At 43.3% G+C, this 20,485-nt stretch overlaps 1 protein-coding gene across 1 annotated transcript in view; it reads left to right on the plus strand.

The window, feature by feature from the left end:
• The window catches only part of LOC123753391 (glutamine synthetase), a 40,398-nt gene extending 21,771 nt beyond the window's left edge, over positions 1–18,627 (plus strand). The window contains exon 3 of the mRNA XM_069330452.1: positions 16,749–18,627. Coding sequence (XP_069186553.1) covers positions 16,749–17,677 — 929 coding nt within the window. The 3' untranslated portion in view covers positions 17,678–18,627. The remainder of the gene's footprint in view (positions 1–16,748) is intronic.
• The last annotated feature ends 1,858 nt before the right edge of the window (positions 18,628–20,485 follow it).

The following is a 20,485-nucleotide window of genomic DNA, read 5'->3' on the forward strand; positions in this document are numbered from 1 at the left end:
GGCTGGCCCACTAAGTGTTGCTTGTTTCTGTTTTACTTGGGCAAAGTATGAGTATTTATAACTCATATGGTCGCTTCAGTAAGATTTTGCCATATGTATTTAACAACTTCTTCTGCTCTGTTGAATCTAAGTTGAAATCTTAATGGGTTTGTAACTGTGCACTGTGTTGGATAATGTTCCAGTGGTCTGTCGGGCATTTCTCCAGAGTGCTGACATTTCCCCTCATCTTCCGGAACCTGTAAGCCTATTTCCCATGCACATGGGGTATCCAAGCCTGATGCGATGTAAGTGTACTTCTGTTGCTCTACTGCCCCCTTTCATCAAACTAAGTGGTTCGTAGTTGGTTGAATTCTTGTACCAACCCGCAGATCCTAATGTTGCAACTGCTGTGTTGTGGTCACTGTACATCTTTTGCATTGCTCTGTTTCTAATTACTTTCTTAATCTGTGATAGACTCTGTGGTATGTAAATGTCTACATTTCTTCCCTTAGTCGCAAGTTTTGCAGCTTCCTCTGCGATGTCATTTCCTATTATTCCCACATGACTTGGCACCCAGTTGATAAGTACCCGTCGGCCTTGTCGTTTGAGTGTTTGCATTAATGATATGACATTTGTGATCAGATGTATGTTATCACATATATGTTTTTGTTGCAAGGTTTCAATGGCAGTTCTCGAATCTGTATGTATGATAACATGTTGTCGGTGTTCAGCAAGAGCATGTTCCAAAGCCTTTTGAATGGCTAGCATCTCTGTTTGTAAAGTCGAACACCCATTTGAGAGCCTCCAACTATTTACAGAGTTTCCTGCTTTAACTGCAGCTCCGGTTTCTTGTCCCTGCTGGTCTACTGATCCATCTGTGAAGTAAGTGAAGCTGTCGGATGCCGTGTTTGCTTCTATATGCATCTGTGCAATGTTACGTAGCAGATGAGGATTTGTCTGGTTCTTTTTTCCTCCAATAACCATAATCTTAAAGTCTGCTGGCGGAGATTCCCAAGGGGCTTGCATAACAAAGTCTGCATGTATTTCGTCGACACCTTTCTCAGTGACTGTGTTTGTTATATCGAATGTATTGATGGTGTTTATCGCACAATGGGTCCACCTGTTGCTACTGGAATGAAGGAACTGATGTGAAGCTCTAAGGACAGAGTTGGATTTGCTGCGAGAAGAGCTAAGGCTGATGAAACAACGTGTCAACCCTCAAGATGAAGCAAAGGGAGAGAGCAGCATTAGAAAGTCTTCCTCTTGAAGTGTCGCAAACGACAAGGGACTTGAGAAGACTATACCAAGCCTGCCAACAGCTTTCCTGAAGAACTTAAAGTCATTCGCCGTGCTGGACGACGAGTGCTTTAGGAAGACTCCAGTTTACCTGAGAGACAAAGCAATCAGCAGAGTGAACACTCGCTCTTAACTAGCAGGGAGACTCAAATTAATGACATTGAAATATGGAGTGAGCTACGGAACAGTGATCACGAAGAAATCAGATTTAGCATAGAATGGAATAGGTTTGAAGGAGAAAAATCTGTTAAAGTAACAGATTTCCAAGAAGCTGATTTTAATGGCCTAAGAATTTTTTTGGATGAAATAGATTGTAAAGTCCTTGGCATGGGGAGTGGGCCGGTCTTGGAGCGGGACATGAACCCAGCGATAGGTTATGTAAAAAGGGATTTCTATGTGGATTCAAAATAGAACTTATTTAAGAATATTGTAAACAAAGCTCAGGAACGTAGTATACAATACAAATTGAATAGATCGAATACTAATGACCCAAAATTGATAATAAAAAATCTGAAGAACCTTATAAGTAGGGAGAGAGCTTGGTACAAACGTTTAAAGAACGCCGCAGTCACTTTAGAACAGGAAGTCGTCCAACTTTTTAGAAATGTTAAAATAAGAGATAAGGAGGGCAAAAAGAAACTATGAAGTTTGCATAGCAGGGCAAGCAAAGACAAATCCTAAAGTTTTTTCAGTTATATCGAACAAAAATTAGGGAAACGATTGGCCCATTAAAAACTGAGACAGATCAGATAACTTATAATGACGAAGAGATGAGTAGTAAATTTAATAAATATTTTATCTCTGTATGTACTAAAGAAGAACTTAAATTAACATTAACATCTCCTCAGCCGGAGAAGTCTATGTGGGTGGGGACGAGGACAGGTTGACTAGTTTATCAGTTACCAGGGAGGATGTTCTTAAACAAATAGTGAAACTCAAACCAAACAAATCCCCAGGGCCGGATGAAGTGTTTGCCAGGGTGCTTAAAGAATGTAAACAGGAGCTTTGTGACCCACTGTCAACTATATTTAATAACTCATTAGAGTCAGGCCAGGGTTTAAAAGAGATTGCAAAATGGAACTCCGCAAGGAGGAATACTAAGCCCTTTCCTCTTCAAGTGTCTCATGGAACAATTCATGAAGCTCAAGTTACCATAAGCCAAACTGCTTAACTATGCAGACGACTTCGTGGTCATCATCAATGTCAAAGGCGCAAGGAACCATGCACAAAAATGCCTAGATATTCTCAGCAGGGAAGCAGAACGCAGTGAATATAAACAGCAATAAAACCAAAGCAATGGCTGTTAAAATGAGAACTCAAGACATCAGACTCTCAATACAAGGACAAGAAATTGAATAGGTTACCTCTTTTCAATACCTTAGAGTCATAATAGACAACCAGTTGAAATTCACTCAAGAAACTGAATATCTTCGGAAACGTTGCAAAGCCAGAAACTCAAGAAATGAACCAATCCACAAGGGTCGTGATGAGGGTTCGAACTTACATCTGAGAGGAAATTTTGGGGAATTGTGTAAAACCCTGGTTTGTGTCTCGGAGAGACTGCAGGATCCGTGTGAGGGCAGTAGCACTCCCGGTTGCAATTTTTATTAACCATGTCGTGGTACAGTCAATTAAGGCGCGTCTGGGATCCTCTCAGACGTAGGTTCGAACCCTAATCACGGCCCTTGTGAATTTGTTCACTTGATGCATCACGCTATTATGATTTCTGAGTGTAGTGCCAGAAACTCAGCTTTGCGCTCTCTGACAAGTCTTAGAGAGGGTACAACTCTACCAGTACTCAAAATGTACTACGTTCAAGCAGTTAGGTCACTCATTGACTACGCTGCTCCTGCTCTTACATCTCTCAATGATAACCAATGGGAGAAACTGGAAGTGTCACAAAATGATACCCTCAGAACAATGCTGGGAGCACCTATATGTTGTGTCGAGAGAATCTAAGAATGGAAACCCAGTTACCAGCCTCAGAAAGCAAGATCAAACAAAGAATAGTCACCATAACAGCAAAACTTGTTAAAACCACCGCCAGACTGTCAAAGATAGCATACACAGATCACTTTACAGAAACCTTCAATATAGAACACGTGCATGGACGGATAATCTGGTCAAGATTTTAGAGAAAGGTAACTTGAAACGGACCATTAGAAACAAAAGGGAAGATAGACCATATCAACACTTTCAGCAGCCTCCTCCATGGGAAGAATCGAGTCTAAAGATAATCATTGAAGGATTACCAGTTAAAAAATCAGCATGTGACTCGCAGAGGATCAAAGCAGTCATAGAACAACAAATGGAAACAATCTCAAGACCTACAACGACTCACATCTTCACAGACGGATCAGTTGATCAAGAAAGAGGTTCTGCTGGGCAGCAGTTTACACTACCAACCATGAAGCTTACTGGAGCAAGAATAGTGGGTGCTCAACATTGCAAACAGAATTATATGCCCTGAAGGAGGCAATAAACTATACAATTGAGAATAATTTACATGATGTCATCATTCATACAGACGCTAAATCTTCGCTCCAGGCATTGTTATCCAGTCAGCACAGAGATAATTTAAAACTCATCACAAAAATCCAACATATAAGAAAAGAAGCCCATAATCTAGGGCTGTCAATCAACCCTAAATTGGATACCAAGTCACACTGGCATAGATGGTAATGAAAAGGCAGACTCACTAGCAAAAACTGCCACTGCTTTACCTGTTGTACAGGTTCAAATACCTCCAAGTTTCTCACAGATTAAGGAGCAAATCAAGAAGAAAATATTCTCAACTATCAAAAGTCGCCACAGAGCCAAAGTAGCAGAAGGAAGATTCACTGTGATGTGGTACGAACAAGCCACTGGGTACTCCTCTTTCAAACCTGGTTAATGGATATCCAGAGACATTGCAGTAGCCATACACAGACTCAGACTTGGTTACAAGTGCTGCTGGGAGGTAATAAACCCAATAGTTAAAGAATGTCATATATGCAAAAGAGATGCAGAGGCGCCACTTTTAAACTAGTTACTGGAATGTGAAGCAACTGAAGCTCTGTACATTAAACTCAACATTCATCCAATAAGATCAGCTGTATTAGATGCAAAATCCACAGCAACTAAAATGGTTAAAAAAGCAGTTGAAGAATGGGACACACAAGTGAACACTGTGCAGCTATGTCTGCCACCAAGATAATGTTATTAAAACAAGAGTAAAACCAGTGCACTAAAACAGAAGCGAAAAAGAAACAGGGAAAAAGGTGGAAACTCCACCTAGATTAAAATCTTTGACCCAAATATCACAGTAACAAGTTATCGCGAATAAACGAACTCAATTACGTGCTCACTATAGTCCGTGCTACATGGACACTTCGTTCTTAGTAGCTAAATCTAAAACAACAACAACATCATCGAACATATATGTCATTCCTTCCATAGAATTGGTCGCAGTTATCAACGAATGATATTGCATTTAATTTACAATATTTATCCAGTCGGCAATTGACACCAAGTGCCCTCGACAACCATTCATTTCCAACTCCCTTTCTTAGACGAATGCCACATATGACCGGGATTCCTCCCTTACTCCTAACTAATTCTATGCCTTAAACCTTTGTATCAGTGCCTCACTCCTAACTCGTCCTTACATCATTTCCAATGGCATTGAAACAAATAATGGGTTTGTTCCCTTTTCCAGCCATAATATCATTCGTGTTGTTTACAATATTACTAATTCCAGCTCCCGGATAGCAAACCCTTAACCTGTTCCCTACCTACCTCTGGCACAAAAGCTCTATCCAAAAACCTCAACAGGGAATCTCCCACAACCAAAATTCGCTTCTAATTCCTTTACCGCCGCTCCTTTCGTTGTCTTGCCTCTCGAGAAAACTTCAGTCTCCCTACAGCATGGCGAATGAGTTGGAGGTCTTTAGGACAGCTGTAGGCGGCCATGTCAGAGTCTTTTTAAGACCCCTGTCCTTTACAACACTTCAAGACGAAGGCTTTCTAATGTTGCTTTCCTCCTTTGCTTCCTTGTGCTGCTGTTTTATCTGTCGTAGCTCCTCCCTCAGCGAATCCACCTGTCCCCAGAGCTCCATATAGCTCCCTCACTAGCACCAGATCCCTCACTACACCTTCCATTTTTAGTATCAAGGCACAAATGGAGTTCCAGCTAACACACCCCTCTCACTGTGACTGACTGCACCTGTTTGAAAATTAATTAATTTCCTGATTAATTCTTGTAATTCCCTATTAATATCCCCCTTGTTATGTCCGTTCATCCACTTGTACACCTCTATCATGTCACCACCTAACTCTTCGCCACTCTAGAGAATGTAAATTAAGCTATGTCATTCTTTCTTCACATGACAGGTTTCTAATTTGCAGGATTAACTTTGCAATCCTTCGAAGGACACGTTCTAGAGGATTTATATCCATTCTATAGTACGGCGACCAAAACTGAACTGCATAATCTAAATTTGGCGTAACCAGAGCGAGATATAGCTGAAGAACCACACCAGGTGTCTTGTTACTAACGCTGCGATTAATAAATCCCAGTGTCCTATTTGCCTTATTACGAACATTTATGCATTGATTTTGTGGTTTTAAATTTTTACTAATCATAACTCCTGAATCCCTTTCGGAATCTGATTTCGCAGTCTCAACACCATCTAGCTCGTATCTTTTAACTCTATCATCGTTACCCAGCCTCAGATCCTTACATTTGTCAAGTATACACTGCATCTGCCAATCTTTTGACCATTTCAAAAGTCTATTTAGATCGTCTTGAAGTGATAGTGAGTCTTTTTCCGATTTGATTTTCCTGCCAATTTTTGTATCATCAGCAAATTTGCATGTATTGCTGCTCAAACCTAAATATAAATAATTTATATATATTATAAACAACAGAGGTCCCAGGAGAGAGCCCTGAGGCACTCCACTTACAACATTTTCCCATTCTGACTTAACCCCATTTACACTCTTTGTTTCCTTTGGAATAGCCATGCCCTAATCCAACTTAATATAGCACCCCCAATACCATGAGCCTCTATCTTTTTAATCAGTCTTTCATGTGGCACTGTATCAAAAGCTTTGCTAAAGTCAAGGTACACAACATCACAATCCGTACCACTATCAACTGCCTCAACTGTGTCGGAATAAAATGATAACAAATTTGTTAAACATGAACGGCCATTTGTAAAATCATGTTGTGAATTATTTATTAATCTATGTTTTTCAAGATGAATAATATTTGCAATTATCGATTCAAGTAACTTTCCCACAATAGACGTTAGGCTAATCGGCCGATAGTTTGACGCAAGTCATCTAACTCCTTTCTTAAAATTTTTTACCACATTAGCAAACTTCCACGACTCCGGGACTCTGCCTGACTAATGATTTGTTAAATGTTAAATATGGTAGACAGTGGCTCGGAAAGCTCCTCTTTGCATTCTTTAAGCACCCTGGCAAACACTTCATCCAGCCCTGGGGATTTGTTTGGCTTGAGTTTCACTATTTGTTTAATAACATCCTCCCTGGTAACTGCTAAACTAGTCAACCTGTACTTGCCCCCACCCACATAGACTTGTTCGGCTGAAGGCATAGTGTTAAGTTTCTCTTTAGTAAATACAGAGATAAAATATTTATTAAAAATACTACTCATCTCTTCGTCATTATCAGTTATCTGTCCTGTGTCACTTTTTAATGACCTTATCCTGTCCCTAATTTTTGTTTGATATAACTGAAAAAAAATACATTAGGATTTGTCTTTGCTTGCCCTGAATTGTGAACTTCATAGTTTCTTTTTGCTCGCCTTATCCATTTTTTAATATTTCTAACCAGTTTGACGAATTCTTGTTCTAAACTGACTTCTTCATTCCTAATCCTTTTGTACCTTTCTACCAATAAGGTTCTTCAGATCCTTTGTTATCCATTTCGTGTCATTATTATTCGATCTATTCAATTTTTATGGTATACTACATTCCTGGGCTTTGCTTAAAATATTTTTAAATAGGTTATATTTTGAATCCACATCGAAATCCCTTTTTATATCACCACCGCTGCGTTCACGTCTCGCTCCAAGACCACCCACCCCTATGTCACCCACCGCTGCGTCCACGTCTCGCTCCAAGACCAGCCACCCCTATATCACCCACCGCTGCGTTCACGTCTCGCTCCAAGACCAGCCACCCCTATGTCACCCACCGCTGCGTTCACGTCTCGCTCCAAGACCACCCACCCCTATGTCACCCACCGCTGCGTTCACGTCTCGCTCCAAGACCACCCACCCCTATGTCACCCACCGCTGCGTTCACGTCTCGCTCCAAGACCACCCACCCCTATGTCACCCACCGCTGCGTCCACGTCTCGCTCCAAGACCAGCCACCCCTATGTCACCCACCGCTGCGTTCACGTCTCGCTCCAAGACCACCCACCCCTATGTCACCCACCGCTGCGTTCACGTCTCGCTCCAAGACCACCCACCCCTATGTCACCCACCGCTGCGTTCACGTCTCGCTCCAAGACCACCCACCCCTATGTCACCCACCGCTGCGTTCACGTCTCGCTCCAAGACCACCCACCCCTATGCCCAACACTTTCCAATCTATTTGACCCAAAATATTTCTTAGACCATCAAAATCAGCTTTTCGGAAATCTGGCACTTTAACAGAATTTTCTCCTACAGGTCTATTCCATTCTATGCTAAATCTGATTTCTTTGTGATCACTGTTCCCTAGCTCACTCCCTATTTCGATGTCATTAATTTGTGTTTCCTTGTTAGTTAACACTAAGTATAAAATATTATTTTCACACTTTGATTCCTTAATGTGTTGCTTAAGGAAGCAATTGTCCATTAATTCTAGAAAATCTTCTGATTCATTATTCCCTATTTCGTTAAACCAGTTTATTCCACTAAAATTAAAGTCACCCATGACACAAATACTGTTAGATCTAGATGCTCTAGATATCTCATTCCACAGATGCTTTGCTTCCATTTTATCTAAGTTTGGTGGCCTGTATATAACTCCTATTATAAGATTTTTAGCTTTTTCTTTTAATTCTAGCCAAATACTTTCTGTGTGGCTCAGTTTTGATTCCCTCTTTGAGACTACATTTCAAATTGTCCCTAACATATCTGGCTACTCCACCTCCTCGTATCCCACATCTCACACATATCTGTGTGAAATAGTTTGTCTGTTTATTTGATATTCAGCTGTTAGTTCTCTGTATTCTAAATTCATCCACGTTTCGGTAAGTGCAATAATATCTATTGCTTCTGTGCAGACAAGAGCATTTAAATCGTTTATTTTGTTTCTTAGACTTCTACTGTTCGTGTAATATACCTTAAGTGTACTGTTATTTTGAGGTCCATGTCCTTCCCTGTTCATTTGGCATTTTTTTCCCCACCAACACAAACTTTTAATGCCTCCTCTCTCTATATCAATTCCCATACCACTATTTATTAACAGTTTAAACCCCAAACAAACCCCTCCAACCACAGGTTCCAACGAGTTGGCAACAGCAACAACCCCAGCCCTGGGTAAATGCACCCCATCCCGAGCATACATGTCACTGTTGACCAAACCACACAATAGAAATTGAAGAGACGACGACGTTTCGGTCGTCGCCTGACGTTCCCACTGACATTTTCCTCGAACTCATCAGACTCTGTGTTGTCTCTAACTCATTCTCTTTCAACGGTAAATACTTCACTCAAACTCTCGGTGTGGCTATGGGTTCCCCTCTCTCCCCTGTTCTTGCCACTCTCTACATGGAATACTTCGAAACTGTTCTTCTTCCTTCTATTGATACTCGTCCCTCTCTCTGGCTTCGCTATGTTGATGACAATTTTTGCTTTATGGCCTCATGACTTTAGTCTTTTCCAGCCTTTCCTCTCCTCTCTTAACAATCTGGCTCCTTCTATCAATTTCAAATTTGAGTGGGAATCTAATTCCCTCCTTCCTTTTTTTGACGTTCACGTTCACAGCTCTGTGTCCGGGTTCTCTCTCTCTGTCTACAGCAAACCCATGCATAGTGGCATATACATTCACTTCTTTTTCCTACCATCCTCCTTCTGTTAAGAAAAGTGTCCTCGTCTCTCTCTTCCTCCGCGCTCTACGCATCAGCGACCCTCAGTTTCTTGAGTCTGAAACTTCTTTTATCGACAATCTTTCTCTCGCCTTGGTTACCCGTCACATTTTATCAACTGTGCCTACTCTCAAGCTAAACGAAATTTCTTTCATCCCTCACCTGTTTCCAGCACTAGTAGCACTGTGCTCTGCCTTCCCTTCATATCTGAACTCAAAACTCTTACTAATACCTTTCGTCCTCTTGACATAAATCTTGCCCTTAGACAAACACTCTTCGTAGCAATGTAGACCGTTCACTAAATGACAGACTAATAGAACGCAAAAGAGGTGTTAAGTCTGCAGACACAAACAATGCTTTCTTCTGTCATGTTAGGGATTATAATCATCCTACTGATTGGTCTTCCTCTAAAATAATCTTTTCTGCCTCTACAGATTAAGTCATCCATGGTGTGGTTGGTACTGTATTGGTTATGTCACTGTGTGTGATGCACCTGTCTTTCTAAGGTTCGAATCCTTCACGGAGATGAGTTCTTTAGGTCACATATAACTTCTGCGTTTATGTAAGTGTGTATAAGGTCTACTCTACACAGACGCCATATTGTCGTATCGGCTCTAATACACAATGTACCCAACATGAACCTGAGTCCTGGCTTTGTTGCTGTTGACTCTTCCCTTTCACAGTACATCCTCAAATGTTCTAAATTTTCTAATAAACGTGACCTAACATAAGCTTATCCTTCTTTTTCTCTTGTTGCTCATACGTTCCCATTCTTACTCCTATTATTACACCTTACCTTCCGGACCTTTTGCCTTGCTCCTATTTTTTTCTGAGATTTCCGTCTCTTCACCTACCAACATGTGGCTCCTCCCAGCAGGCGACACAGCCTTCTCATTGTGGACCACAGGCTCCTTCACAGCCCCCTGCATCACGTGCAGGCATTATCCCTGGTCTCCTTAAACTAGCGGAAAGGCTTGCAGGACCAGACAACCAGCGCTTTGTCAGTGAACTAAACGCATTATACATAGACAATGGCCTGGCCCCCATCATAGCGTAAATCTCACTGCCTCCTCTACCACTCCGGAGACTACCACCAGGACGACCAGGTGGTCAACTTCAACACCGACTCCAGAACCGCCCATGACCCGGGCGACACAAACAGAGGTAATTCCTTCTCCAGCTCCCAACACTCCTACCATCACTATCTCAGCAGCCGCGCTAGCAGACGTGCTGTCTACAAATGATAGCAGCACTACCAGCGCTCCTGAAATAGCTACAACCACCAATCAACGACACCTAAACCTACCTAAGTCTGCGAGGCGAAAGACAAAAACGCCCACTACGGAGGTTACGGACTCAGACGAGGAAATCATAGTAGGAGCTCCACCGCCGCATCACAAATACGACACCTACACGGTTCAAGACTTCCTCATGGAGGCCACGTCACCAAACTCTAACGACAGCACTGCTCAGCCAAAGTCGCAGGCAAAGAAAAAACGGAAAACCTAGAAGTCTTCACTAACCCCACCAGCTCCATAACTGGTATAGCCAGCCCTCCAGGCTGAAAACCATCATGAAGACCCCCATCCATCGCCATATCTCTAGTATCAGCCACTGATACAGATAATGGCTCCAAAGAGCCTCCACTTACGGGCTCACCATAGCCCGTGCTACTGGAACTTATTGTTATGAGTAGCGAATCTTAAACAACAACAACAACAACTCATCTCGTCACACGGGAGACATCTCCCGTCACGCAGGGTGCAGTCGCGCCTCCACAGATCTCCAGTATCAGCTCTTGATACTGGTAATGGCCCAAAAGGGCCACCACTTACGGGCTACTCATGCCCGTGCCACCTCTTGGGTGGCTTAATCTTTATCAATCAATCACCTCGTAACTCAATTACGGGCTCACCATAGCCCGTGCTACATGGACACTTCGTTCTGAATAGGTAAACCTAACACAACAACAACTCATCTCATCACAGTGACTTGAGAATGGTCCAGGACGGACCCAAACGTCGTCGTCTCTTCAATTTCTTGTGTGTGGTTTGGTTAATATTTTTCAGCCACGTTATTGTGACTTTTCATTTGCATACATGTCATTCCTTCTACAGAATTGTTCCCAGTTATCTATGAATGATATTGCATTTCAGTTTCAATTTTTGTCTAGTCCCAAGTGCCCTCGACAACGATTCACTTCCAACTCACCCTTTCATTTTCCACGATTCATTTCCAATCCCAATCATATGTGGCATTTACCCTTTCTTGAGTGAATGCCACATATAATTGGGATTCCTCCCTTGCTCCTAACTAATTTTATGGCTGTCTTAAACCTCTGTATTAGTGCCTCACTTCTAACTCGTCCAACATCATTTCCACCTGCACCGATACAAATGATGGGTTTGTTCCCATTTCCAGCCATAATATCATTCATGTTATTTACTATCGCCAGTTGCTGCTCCCAGATAGCAAACCCTTAACCTGTTCCCCCAATCTCTGGAACAAAAAGAGATATCCAAATACCTCACCTGGGAATCTGCCACAACCAAAATTTTCTTAGCTACTTCCTTTATTTTGTGAACACCTTGAGGGATCGGCGCTCCCTTCGTTGCCTTGCCTTTCCAGCAAACTTCAGGCTCCCTACAGCACATCTTCCAGCACGGTGAATGAGTTGGAGGTCTTTAGGACAGCTGGAGGCGTCAGTCTTCTTAAGACCCCTGTCCTTTACGACACTCCAAGACGAAGACTTTCTAATGCTGCTTTCCTTCTTTATTTCCTCTTGACGTTGTTTCGTTGTCATAGCTCCTCCCGCAGGGACTCCAAGGGAATAGGGTATTAAAAGTTTCAACACAAGACAGAACATGAAACAATGTGTATAAATTGGATAAAATTAGATTTAAGAAAGTCCTGGGTAAATACCGGTTCGGTAACAGGGTTGATGATTTGTGGAACCAATTACCGCGCAACATCGGTAAAAGTAGGATCCCTTAATTGTTTCAAGCGTGGGTTGGACCTATATATGAATGAGATTGGGTGGATATAAATAGAAGCTGCCTCGTATGGGCCAATAGGCCTTCTGCAGTTGCCTTCATTCTTATGTTCTTAAATAACAGAGGTCCCAGGACAGAGCCTTGAGCCATTCCAGTTACAACATTTTCCCACTCTGACTTAACCTTATTTATACTAACACTTTGTTTCGTTTGGTATAGCCATGCTCTAATCCAGCTTAATATAGCACCCCCAACATGAGCCTCTATCTTCTTAATCAATCTTTCATTTGGCACTGTATCAAAAGCTTTGCTAAATTTCAGATATGCAGGCGATGAGTCACAATAACGTAGCTGAAGTATGTTGACCAGACCACACACTAGAAGGTGAAGGGACGACGACATTTCGGTCCGTCCTGGACCATTCTCAAGTCCATTGTGATGAGGAATTGATTGATTGATGAAGATTAAGCCACCCAAAAGGTGGCACGGGCATGAATAGCCCGAAAGTGGTGGCCCTTTTGAGCCATTACCAGTATCAATAAAGTATCAATATTATATCAATAAGTATTGATACCAGTATCAATTTGTGGCAATAAATAGGCACGAGCGAGGTGAGGAGCAAAGTAAGGTTTAGTAGAGGGGATAGTAGTAGGAATAAGAACTGCAGAGGGCCTATTGGCCCATACGAGGCAGCTCCTATTATAACCACCCAATGAGAAGGAGATAGTAATAGGAATAAGAAGAGGATAGCAAGGGAACGTAGGAGAATCTGTTGGCCAGAGCACACACCAGAAGGTGAAGGGACGACGACGCCTCGGCCCGCCCTGGACCATTCTCAACTCCATTCATGGAATTCAATGGTATGTTGACCATTTCCCCCCCCCCCCCCCCCCCCCAGTGCGCGGTCCGGTCAACATACTTTAGCCACGTTATTGTGACTCATCGCCTGCAACGTAGAAGACAATGAACAGAAAAAGAGAGATGAGAGAAAGAGAAAGAAAGATAAATGGAAGGGTAAGCTTATGTTAGGTCATGTGTCTTAGAAAGATTAGAGCATTTGAGTATATACTGTGAAAGGGAAGAGTCCACAGCAACAAAGCCAGGACTCAAGTTCATGTTGGGTACATTGTGTATTAGAGCCGATTCAACAAGACGGCGTCTGTGTAGAGTAGAGGCAGGAAAGATTATTTTGGAGGAAGACCAACCAACGGGATGATTAGATATATAAGATTAGTAAGATATATATTATCATAAACCTTACCACTATCAACTGCCTCAAAAATGCTGGAATAAAATGAAAAGTAATTTGTCAAACATGAACGGCACCTTAGTAAAACCATATTGTGAATTCTTAATAATTTTTCAAGAAGTATGTAACTGCCTTTTGTACTGATCGATTCAAGCAACATTCTCACAACGGACATCAAGCTAATAGCCGATAGTTCAATCCAAGTGAATTTTCTCCATTTTTAAAAATTGGTACCACATTAGCAACTCCTCCAAGACTCCAGTACTCTGCCTGGCTGTAATGAGTTCTTGAAGATACAAAACAATGGCTCACAAAGTTGCTCTTTACATTCCTTAAGCACCAAGGCAAACACCTCATCTGGGGACTTGTCTGGTTTTATTTTTTCTATTTGTTTACTTTCTCCCTGATAACTACTAAACTAGTCAACTTGTTCTCTTCACCACTAATATAGACTTGTTTGGCTGAAGGAATAATGTTACGTTCATCTTTAGTAAACAGACAGACAAATTTATTTCAAATACTACTCATTTCTTTGTTTTAATCAGAAATACGACCAGTCAGTTCTTAATAGCTTTGTCTTTTTTCTAATCTTTAATGAACATAACTGGAAAAAAAACTTAGGATTTTTCTTTGAATGCCCTGCTATAAGAACTTCATAGTTTCTTTTTTGCTTTTCTTATTTCATTGTTAACATTTCTAACATTTCATAAATAAACTTTTTTTCCCTTGACTTCTCGACTTAGCACTCACTGAGGACTGAAAATGTTCCACTAATACCTCAACGTCCAAGAATCTCTAGATTAAAATGTGCATCTTGAAATGTGCTTCTAACACCAATTCCATTCCATATGAAATGAAAACCTGCAAAGTAATCAACAAAGTTTACAAACTGTTTTGGCCCTTAACACAGCTCTAGCTTTATTGTGTCCTAAAACATCAAACAGCTTAGAAGTAACGTTTATACCAAATTTAAACAAATGTCATGCCTTTGCTGCTGAGAAATTCAGAAAAAAACACAAATTGACTATTTGGTCAGCTTCCATTTGCTTTGCCTTATATACACTCAGTCAGAACTTACAAATGATATGGTTAAACAATTATTAAATTTTCAACAAAATAGTCAAACTGTCGAGGTGCTGGAGCCACACCAGACTAACACATGTAACTGTCGAGGTGCTGGAGCCACACCAGACTAACACATGTAACTGTCGAGGTGCTGGAGCCACACCAGACTAACACATGTAACTGTCGAGGTGCTGGAGCCACACCAGACTAACACATGTATCGACTGAATTTGCTTGATTATCGTTTTACAATTTTTAAAACATGAGTTTTTGTTGCAATCTCAAAGTCTGCCTTTTTCAAGAGCATTTTTCCTGATTAAAACATGTTTTTTTTTAAATTTTAATTAAAATTTGGTGAGGAACTTCCTAAGGGATAATAATACTCTCCTAAAAGTGAGAAATTAAAGCGTCAAAAAGACGATTGTTATAAAGTAGTGGTTGTTGTGTTGGGTAATATATCAAGGTAAGGGAGATCCAATCACTGGGGTAAGGTAAGGCCCGGTCCCCAGGGGGAAACATTTCCCAGCTAAGTAGGAAAATCAATATATGGTCTGATGTCTAGGAAGAGATCATTAACCCCACTACAACAAAGCCGATGAAAACTCCTGGTTAAAGCCTTAATATATAATTTATTAACCCTAATCCCCACAAGTACAATAAATACCTTACCACCTGGGGACCATTCAGGCTTGTTCGCATTTGTGTTCCTCACGCGTGCCCCAAAGAATGAGGTGATTTGATAAAATGTTATGCCCAAGATAACCATCAGAGTGCCGGCGGGCTGATGGGCTAAATAGCCTCGGCTACCATCAGTTTTTGTCCGGTCGTGATGGTCAAGTGGATTAAGGCATCCTGTACATACCAGTTGCGTTGCTCCTGGTATGTACAGGATGTACTCCTGGTTCGAGTCCCTTCTGGGGTGTGAGTTTTCAGTTGCATATAGTCCTGGGGACCATTCAGGCTTGTTCGCATATATATATATATGTATATATATATATATATATATATATATATATATATATATATATATATATATATATATATATATATATATATATATATTTCGTACCTAGTAGCCAGAACGCACTTCTCAGCCTACAATTCAGGGCCCGATTTGCCTAATAAGCCAAGTTTTCCTGAATTAATATATTTTCTCAATTTTTTTTCTTATGAAATGATAAAGCTACCCATTTCATTATGTATGAGGTCAATTTTTTTTTATTGGAGTTAAAATTAACGTAGATATATGACCGAACCTAACCAACCCTACCTAACCTAACCTAACCTATCTTTATGGGTTAGGTTAGGTTAGGTAGCCGAAAAAGCTAGGTTAGGTTAGGTAGTCGAAAAACAATTAATTAATGAAAACTTGGCTTATTAGGCAAATCGGGCCTTGCATAGTAGGCTGAGAAGTGCGTTCTGGCTACTAGGTACGACATATATATATATATATATATATATATATATATATATATATATATATATATATATATATATATATAGATATAGGTACTTATCTCGTTATTTAAAGAAGAAGGAAGAAAGGAAGAAGGTAAGAAAGGAGAACCCACAGCACAATGTGTGCCCAGCAGCTCAGTTCAGCAGAGAAGAACCTCTTCCACACACTGTAGCCGCTGCCTGAATCATTAACCTGATCGTACAGTAACATTACTTATTCTTTAATACAATGTTAGTTGCCAGTAATCAGTTCTAAGCATAACTAACATCCTAGCTTTACTCTACACTTACATTAATTATTACAATGTTCTCACAGCTCTGAGCATCTAATATGCTCTAACATCTGAGAAGGGAGACTATCGATCGTCACATGGCCACATAACAGAACAGTTCTCTTGAATATAAGACTGCTGGATAATTTAACTAATCCCACACATAAGCCAAAACATTCAAGGCCTATCACTAAAAGTACTTGAATTAATAGTCCTTAATTCATGTAAAACAAAAGCACCACGACCCTGGTTCCTACAGAGTGTCAACCCGATTATGGACCCCAGGATGGTAACAACGATGCACAGATGAAACAATTACTCATCCTTACTTATGTTTTTCTTCATCCAGAGTTGCCGATTTGGAACTTCGACGGGTCATCGACAGGTCAGGCTGAGGGCAGAAACAGTGACGTCTTCCTCCACCCAGTCGCCATTTACCGGGATCCTTTCAGACTAGGAGACAACAAGCTGGTGTTGTGCGAGACCTACAGATATGATAACACACCAACTCACACAAACCACCGCAAAACGTGCCTGGAGGCGCTGAAGAAGGCAGAAGACCAAAAGCCGTGGTTCGGCATGGAACAAGAGTACACTCTCCTGGACACTGATAATCAACCACTAGGCTGGCCCAAGAATGGCTTCCCAGGCCCTCAGGGGCCCTATTACTGTGGTGTGGGTACTAATAGAGTCTTTGGCAGGGACGTGGTGGAGGCCCACTACAGGGCGTGTCTGTACGCCGGCATCAACATCTCTGGAGAGAACGCCGAGGTGATGCCCGCTCAGTGGGAGTTCCAGGTTGGTCCCAATGAGGGTATTTCCATGGGCGACGACCTCTGGATGGCCCGGTACCTCCTTCACCGTGTTGCAGAAGACTTCAACGTTGTGGTGTCCCTGGACCCCAAGCCCATCCCTGGCGACTGGAACGGTGCCGGAATGCACAGCAACTTCTCAACTAAAGGAATGCGAGATCCCAATGGAATTTCGGAGATACAAAAGGCTGTCGAAAATCTTTCTAAGAATCATGCTGTGCACATTAAGGCTTATGATCCCCGCGGAGGCAAGGACAACGAGAGACGTCTGACTGGCCGTCTTGAGACTTCATCCATCCACGACTTCTCGGCCGGTGTGGCCAACAGAGGTGCTTCTGTCCGTATTCCGCGTGGCGTGGCCGAGGACAAGTGTGGCTACCTGGAGGACCGCAGACCCTCCTCCAACGCCGATCCTTACGCCGTCTCAGAGAGAATGGTGCGGACCATCTGTCTCAACGACATCTGAATGTGGCCTCCACGACATCTGAATGTGGCCTCAACAACATCTGAATGTGGCCTCAACGACATCTGAATGTGGCCTCAACAACATCTGAATGTGGCCTCAACAACATCTGAATGTGGCCTCCATAACATCTGAATGTGGCCTCCACAACATCTGAATGTGGCCTCCACAACATCTGAATGTGGCCTCAACAACATCTGAATATGGCCTCCACAACATCTGAATGTGGCCTCAACAACATCTGAATGTGGCCTCCATAACATCTGAATGTGGCCTCCACAACATCTGAATGTGGCCTCCACAACATCTGAATGTGGCCTCCATAACATCTGAATGTGGCCTCCACAACATCTGAATGTGGCCTCCACGACATCTGAATGTGGCCTCAACAACATCTGAATGTGGCCTCCACGACATCTGAATGTGGCCTCCACGACATCTGAATGTGGCCTCAACAACATCTGAATGTGGCCTCCACGACATCTGAATGTGGCCTCCACGACATCTGAATGTGGCCTCCACGACATCTGAATGTGGCCTCCACGACATCTGAATGTGGCCTCCACGACATCTGAATGTGGCCTCCACGACATCTGAATGTGGCCTCCACGCATTCTGAATGTGGCCTCCACGACATCTGAATGTGGCCTCAACGACATCTGAATGTGGCCTCAACGACATCTGAATGTGGCCTCAACGACATCTGAATGTGGCCTCAACGACATCTGAATGTGGCCTCCACGACATCTGAATGTGGCCTCCACGACATCTGAATGTGGCCTCCACGACATCTAGATGGTGCGTTACAAGTTATTTATTGGATAACTTCTGATTGTATTTCATGCATAATTTTTTTTGTTATTTAGTGGACACTTTAGATGTAAATGCACTTATGTGTAATAACATTCCTCCTATCTTCAAGTCTGTGATTAAATGAATATTCCTAAAACCTATTTCATAACTGACTTTTACTCATTCCTTTAAAAAGAAATTTATTTAATTAATTCACAAAAATCAGAAAGTGTTATAGAATTATGTGAAGAATAACTACAATATCCTGAAGTGTCCCATGAGAATACTAACAGGAATTTCACTTAAAAATGAAACTTTAAGTTTAATTTTTAAATAAAGTTTAAGACACTTTATTAATTACATAATTAATTATTAAAACTACTAGCTGTACCCGGCCCCGAATTGTTGGGGGTCAACAATGTGTGCGCATTGTTGACCCCCAACACCCCTCCCCCGCCCCCCCCCCATGCTCCCCTCCATCCCCCACTCCCCCGCCCCCCCATGCTCCCCACCATCCCCCCACTCCCCCGCCCCCCTATGCTCCCCACCATCCCCCGCCCCCCCATGCTCCCCTCCATCCCCCACTCCCCCGCCCCCCCATGCTCCCCACCATCCCCCCACTCCCCCGCCCCCCCATGCTCCCCACCATCCCCCGCCCCCCCATGCTCCCCTCCATCCCCCACTCCCCCGCCCCCCCATGCTCCCCACCATCCCCCCACTCCCCCGCCCCCCCATGCTCCCCACCATCCCCCGCCCCCCCATGCTCCCCACCATCCCCCACTCCCCCGCCCCCCTAGTCCTCCCCACCATCCCCCACTCCCCCGCCCCCCCATGCTCCCCACCATCCCCCACTCCCCCGCCCCGCTAGTCCTCCCCACCATCCCCCACTCCCCCGCCCCGCTAGTCCTCCCCACCATCCCCCACTCCCCCGCCCCCCCATGCTCCCCACCATCCCCCACTCCCCCGCCCCGCTAGTCCTCCCCACCATCCCCCACTCCCCCGCCCCCCCATGCTCCCCACCATCCCCCACTCCCCCGCCCCGCTAGTCCTCCCCACCATCCCCCACTCCCCCGCCCCCCCATGCTCCCCACCATCCCCCACTCCCCCGCCCCCCTAGTCCTCCCCACCATCCCCCACTCCCCCGCCCCCCTAGTCCTCCCCACCATCCCCCACTCCCCCGCCCGCTAGTCCTCCCCACCATCCCCCACTCCCCCGCCCCCCTAGTCCTCCCCACCATCCCCCACTCCCCCGCCCCCCCATGCTCCCCACCATCCCCCACTCCCCCGCCCCCCTAGTCCTCCCCACCATCCCCCACTCCCCCGCCCCCCTAGTCCTCCCCACCATCCCCCACTCCCCCGCCCCCCTAGTCCTCCCCACCATCCCCCACTCCCCCGCCCCCCCATGCTCCCCACCATCCCCCACTCCCCCGCCCCCCTAGTCCTCCCCACCATTCCCCAATTCTTTGTCCGATGCTTCCCAAATGATCTGATGTTCCCATCACTGAAAAAATAAGAAGAACAGTTAAAAAAAAAACGAAATGAAAAACAATGAAAAAAATAAAAAATATTTTGTTATGAAAAGAACGGTATGGTAAACAACACAGCTCAATTCCATCGCAATGTCACACATGAAAAGAACGGTATGGTAAACAACACAGCTCAATTCCATCGCAATGTCACACAAAATAATTAAATAAAAATGAAAATAAATCAAAATTTTTCAATGCAATCGGAAACATTGAAATGGAATCGTAACATTTATTATAGCGTGTGTTGCTTTTACTTGCAACAGATGGCGCTGTTTTTCAAAGAAGCATGTTTTTACTTGTGACAGGTGTGGCACCTATATAGTATGTACACACTTGTGACAGGTGTGGCATCTATATAGTATGTACACACTTGTGACAGGTGTGGCACCTATATAGTATGTACATACTTGTGACAGGTGTGGCATCTATATAGTATGTACACACTTGTGACAGGTGTGGCACCTATATAGTATGTACATACTTGTGACAGG

This window comes from Procambarus clarkii, chromosome 24 (assembly GCF_040958095.1).
Source record: "Procambarus clarkii isolate CNS0578487 chromosome 24, FALCON_Pclarkii_2.0, whole genome shotgun sequence".
In the NCBI taxonomy this organism is placed as follows: domain Eukaryota; kingdom Metazoa; phylum Arthropoda; class Malacostraca; order Decapoda; family Cambaridae; genus Procambarus; species Procambarus clarkii.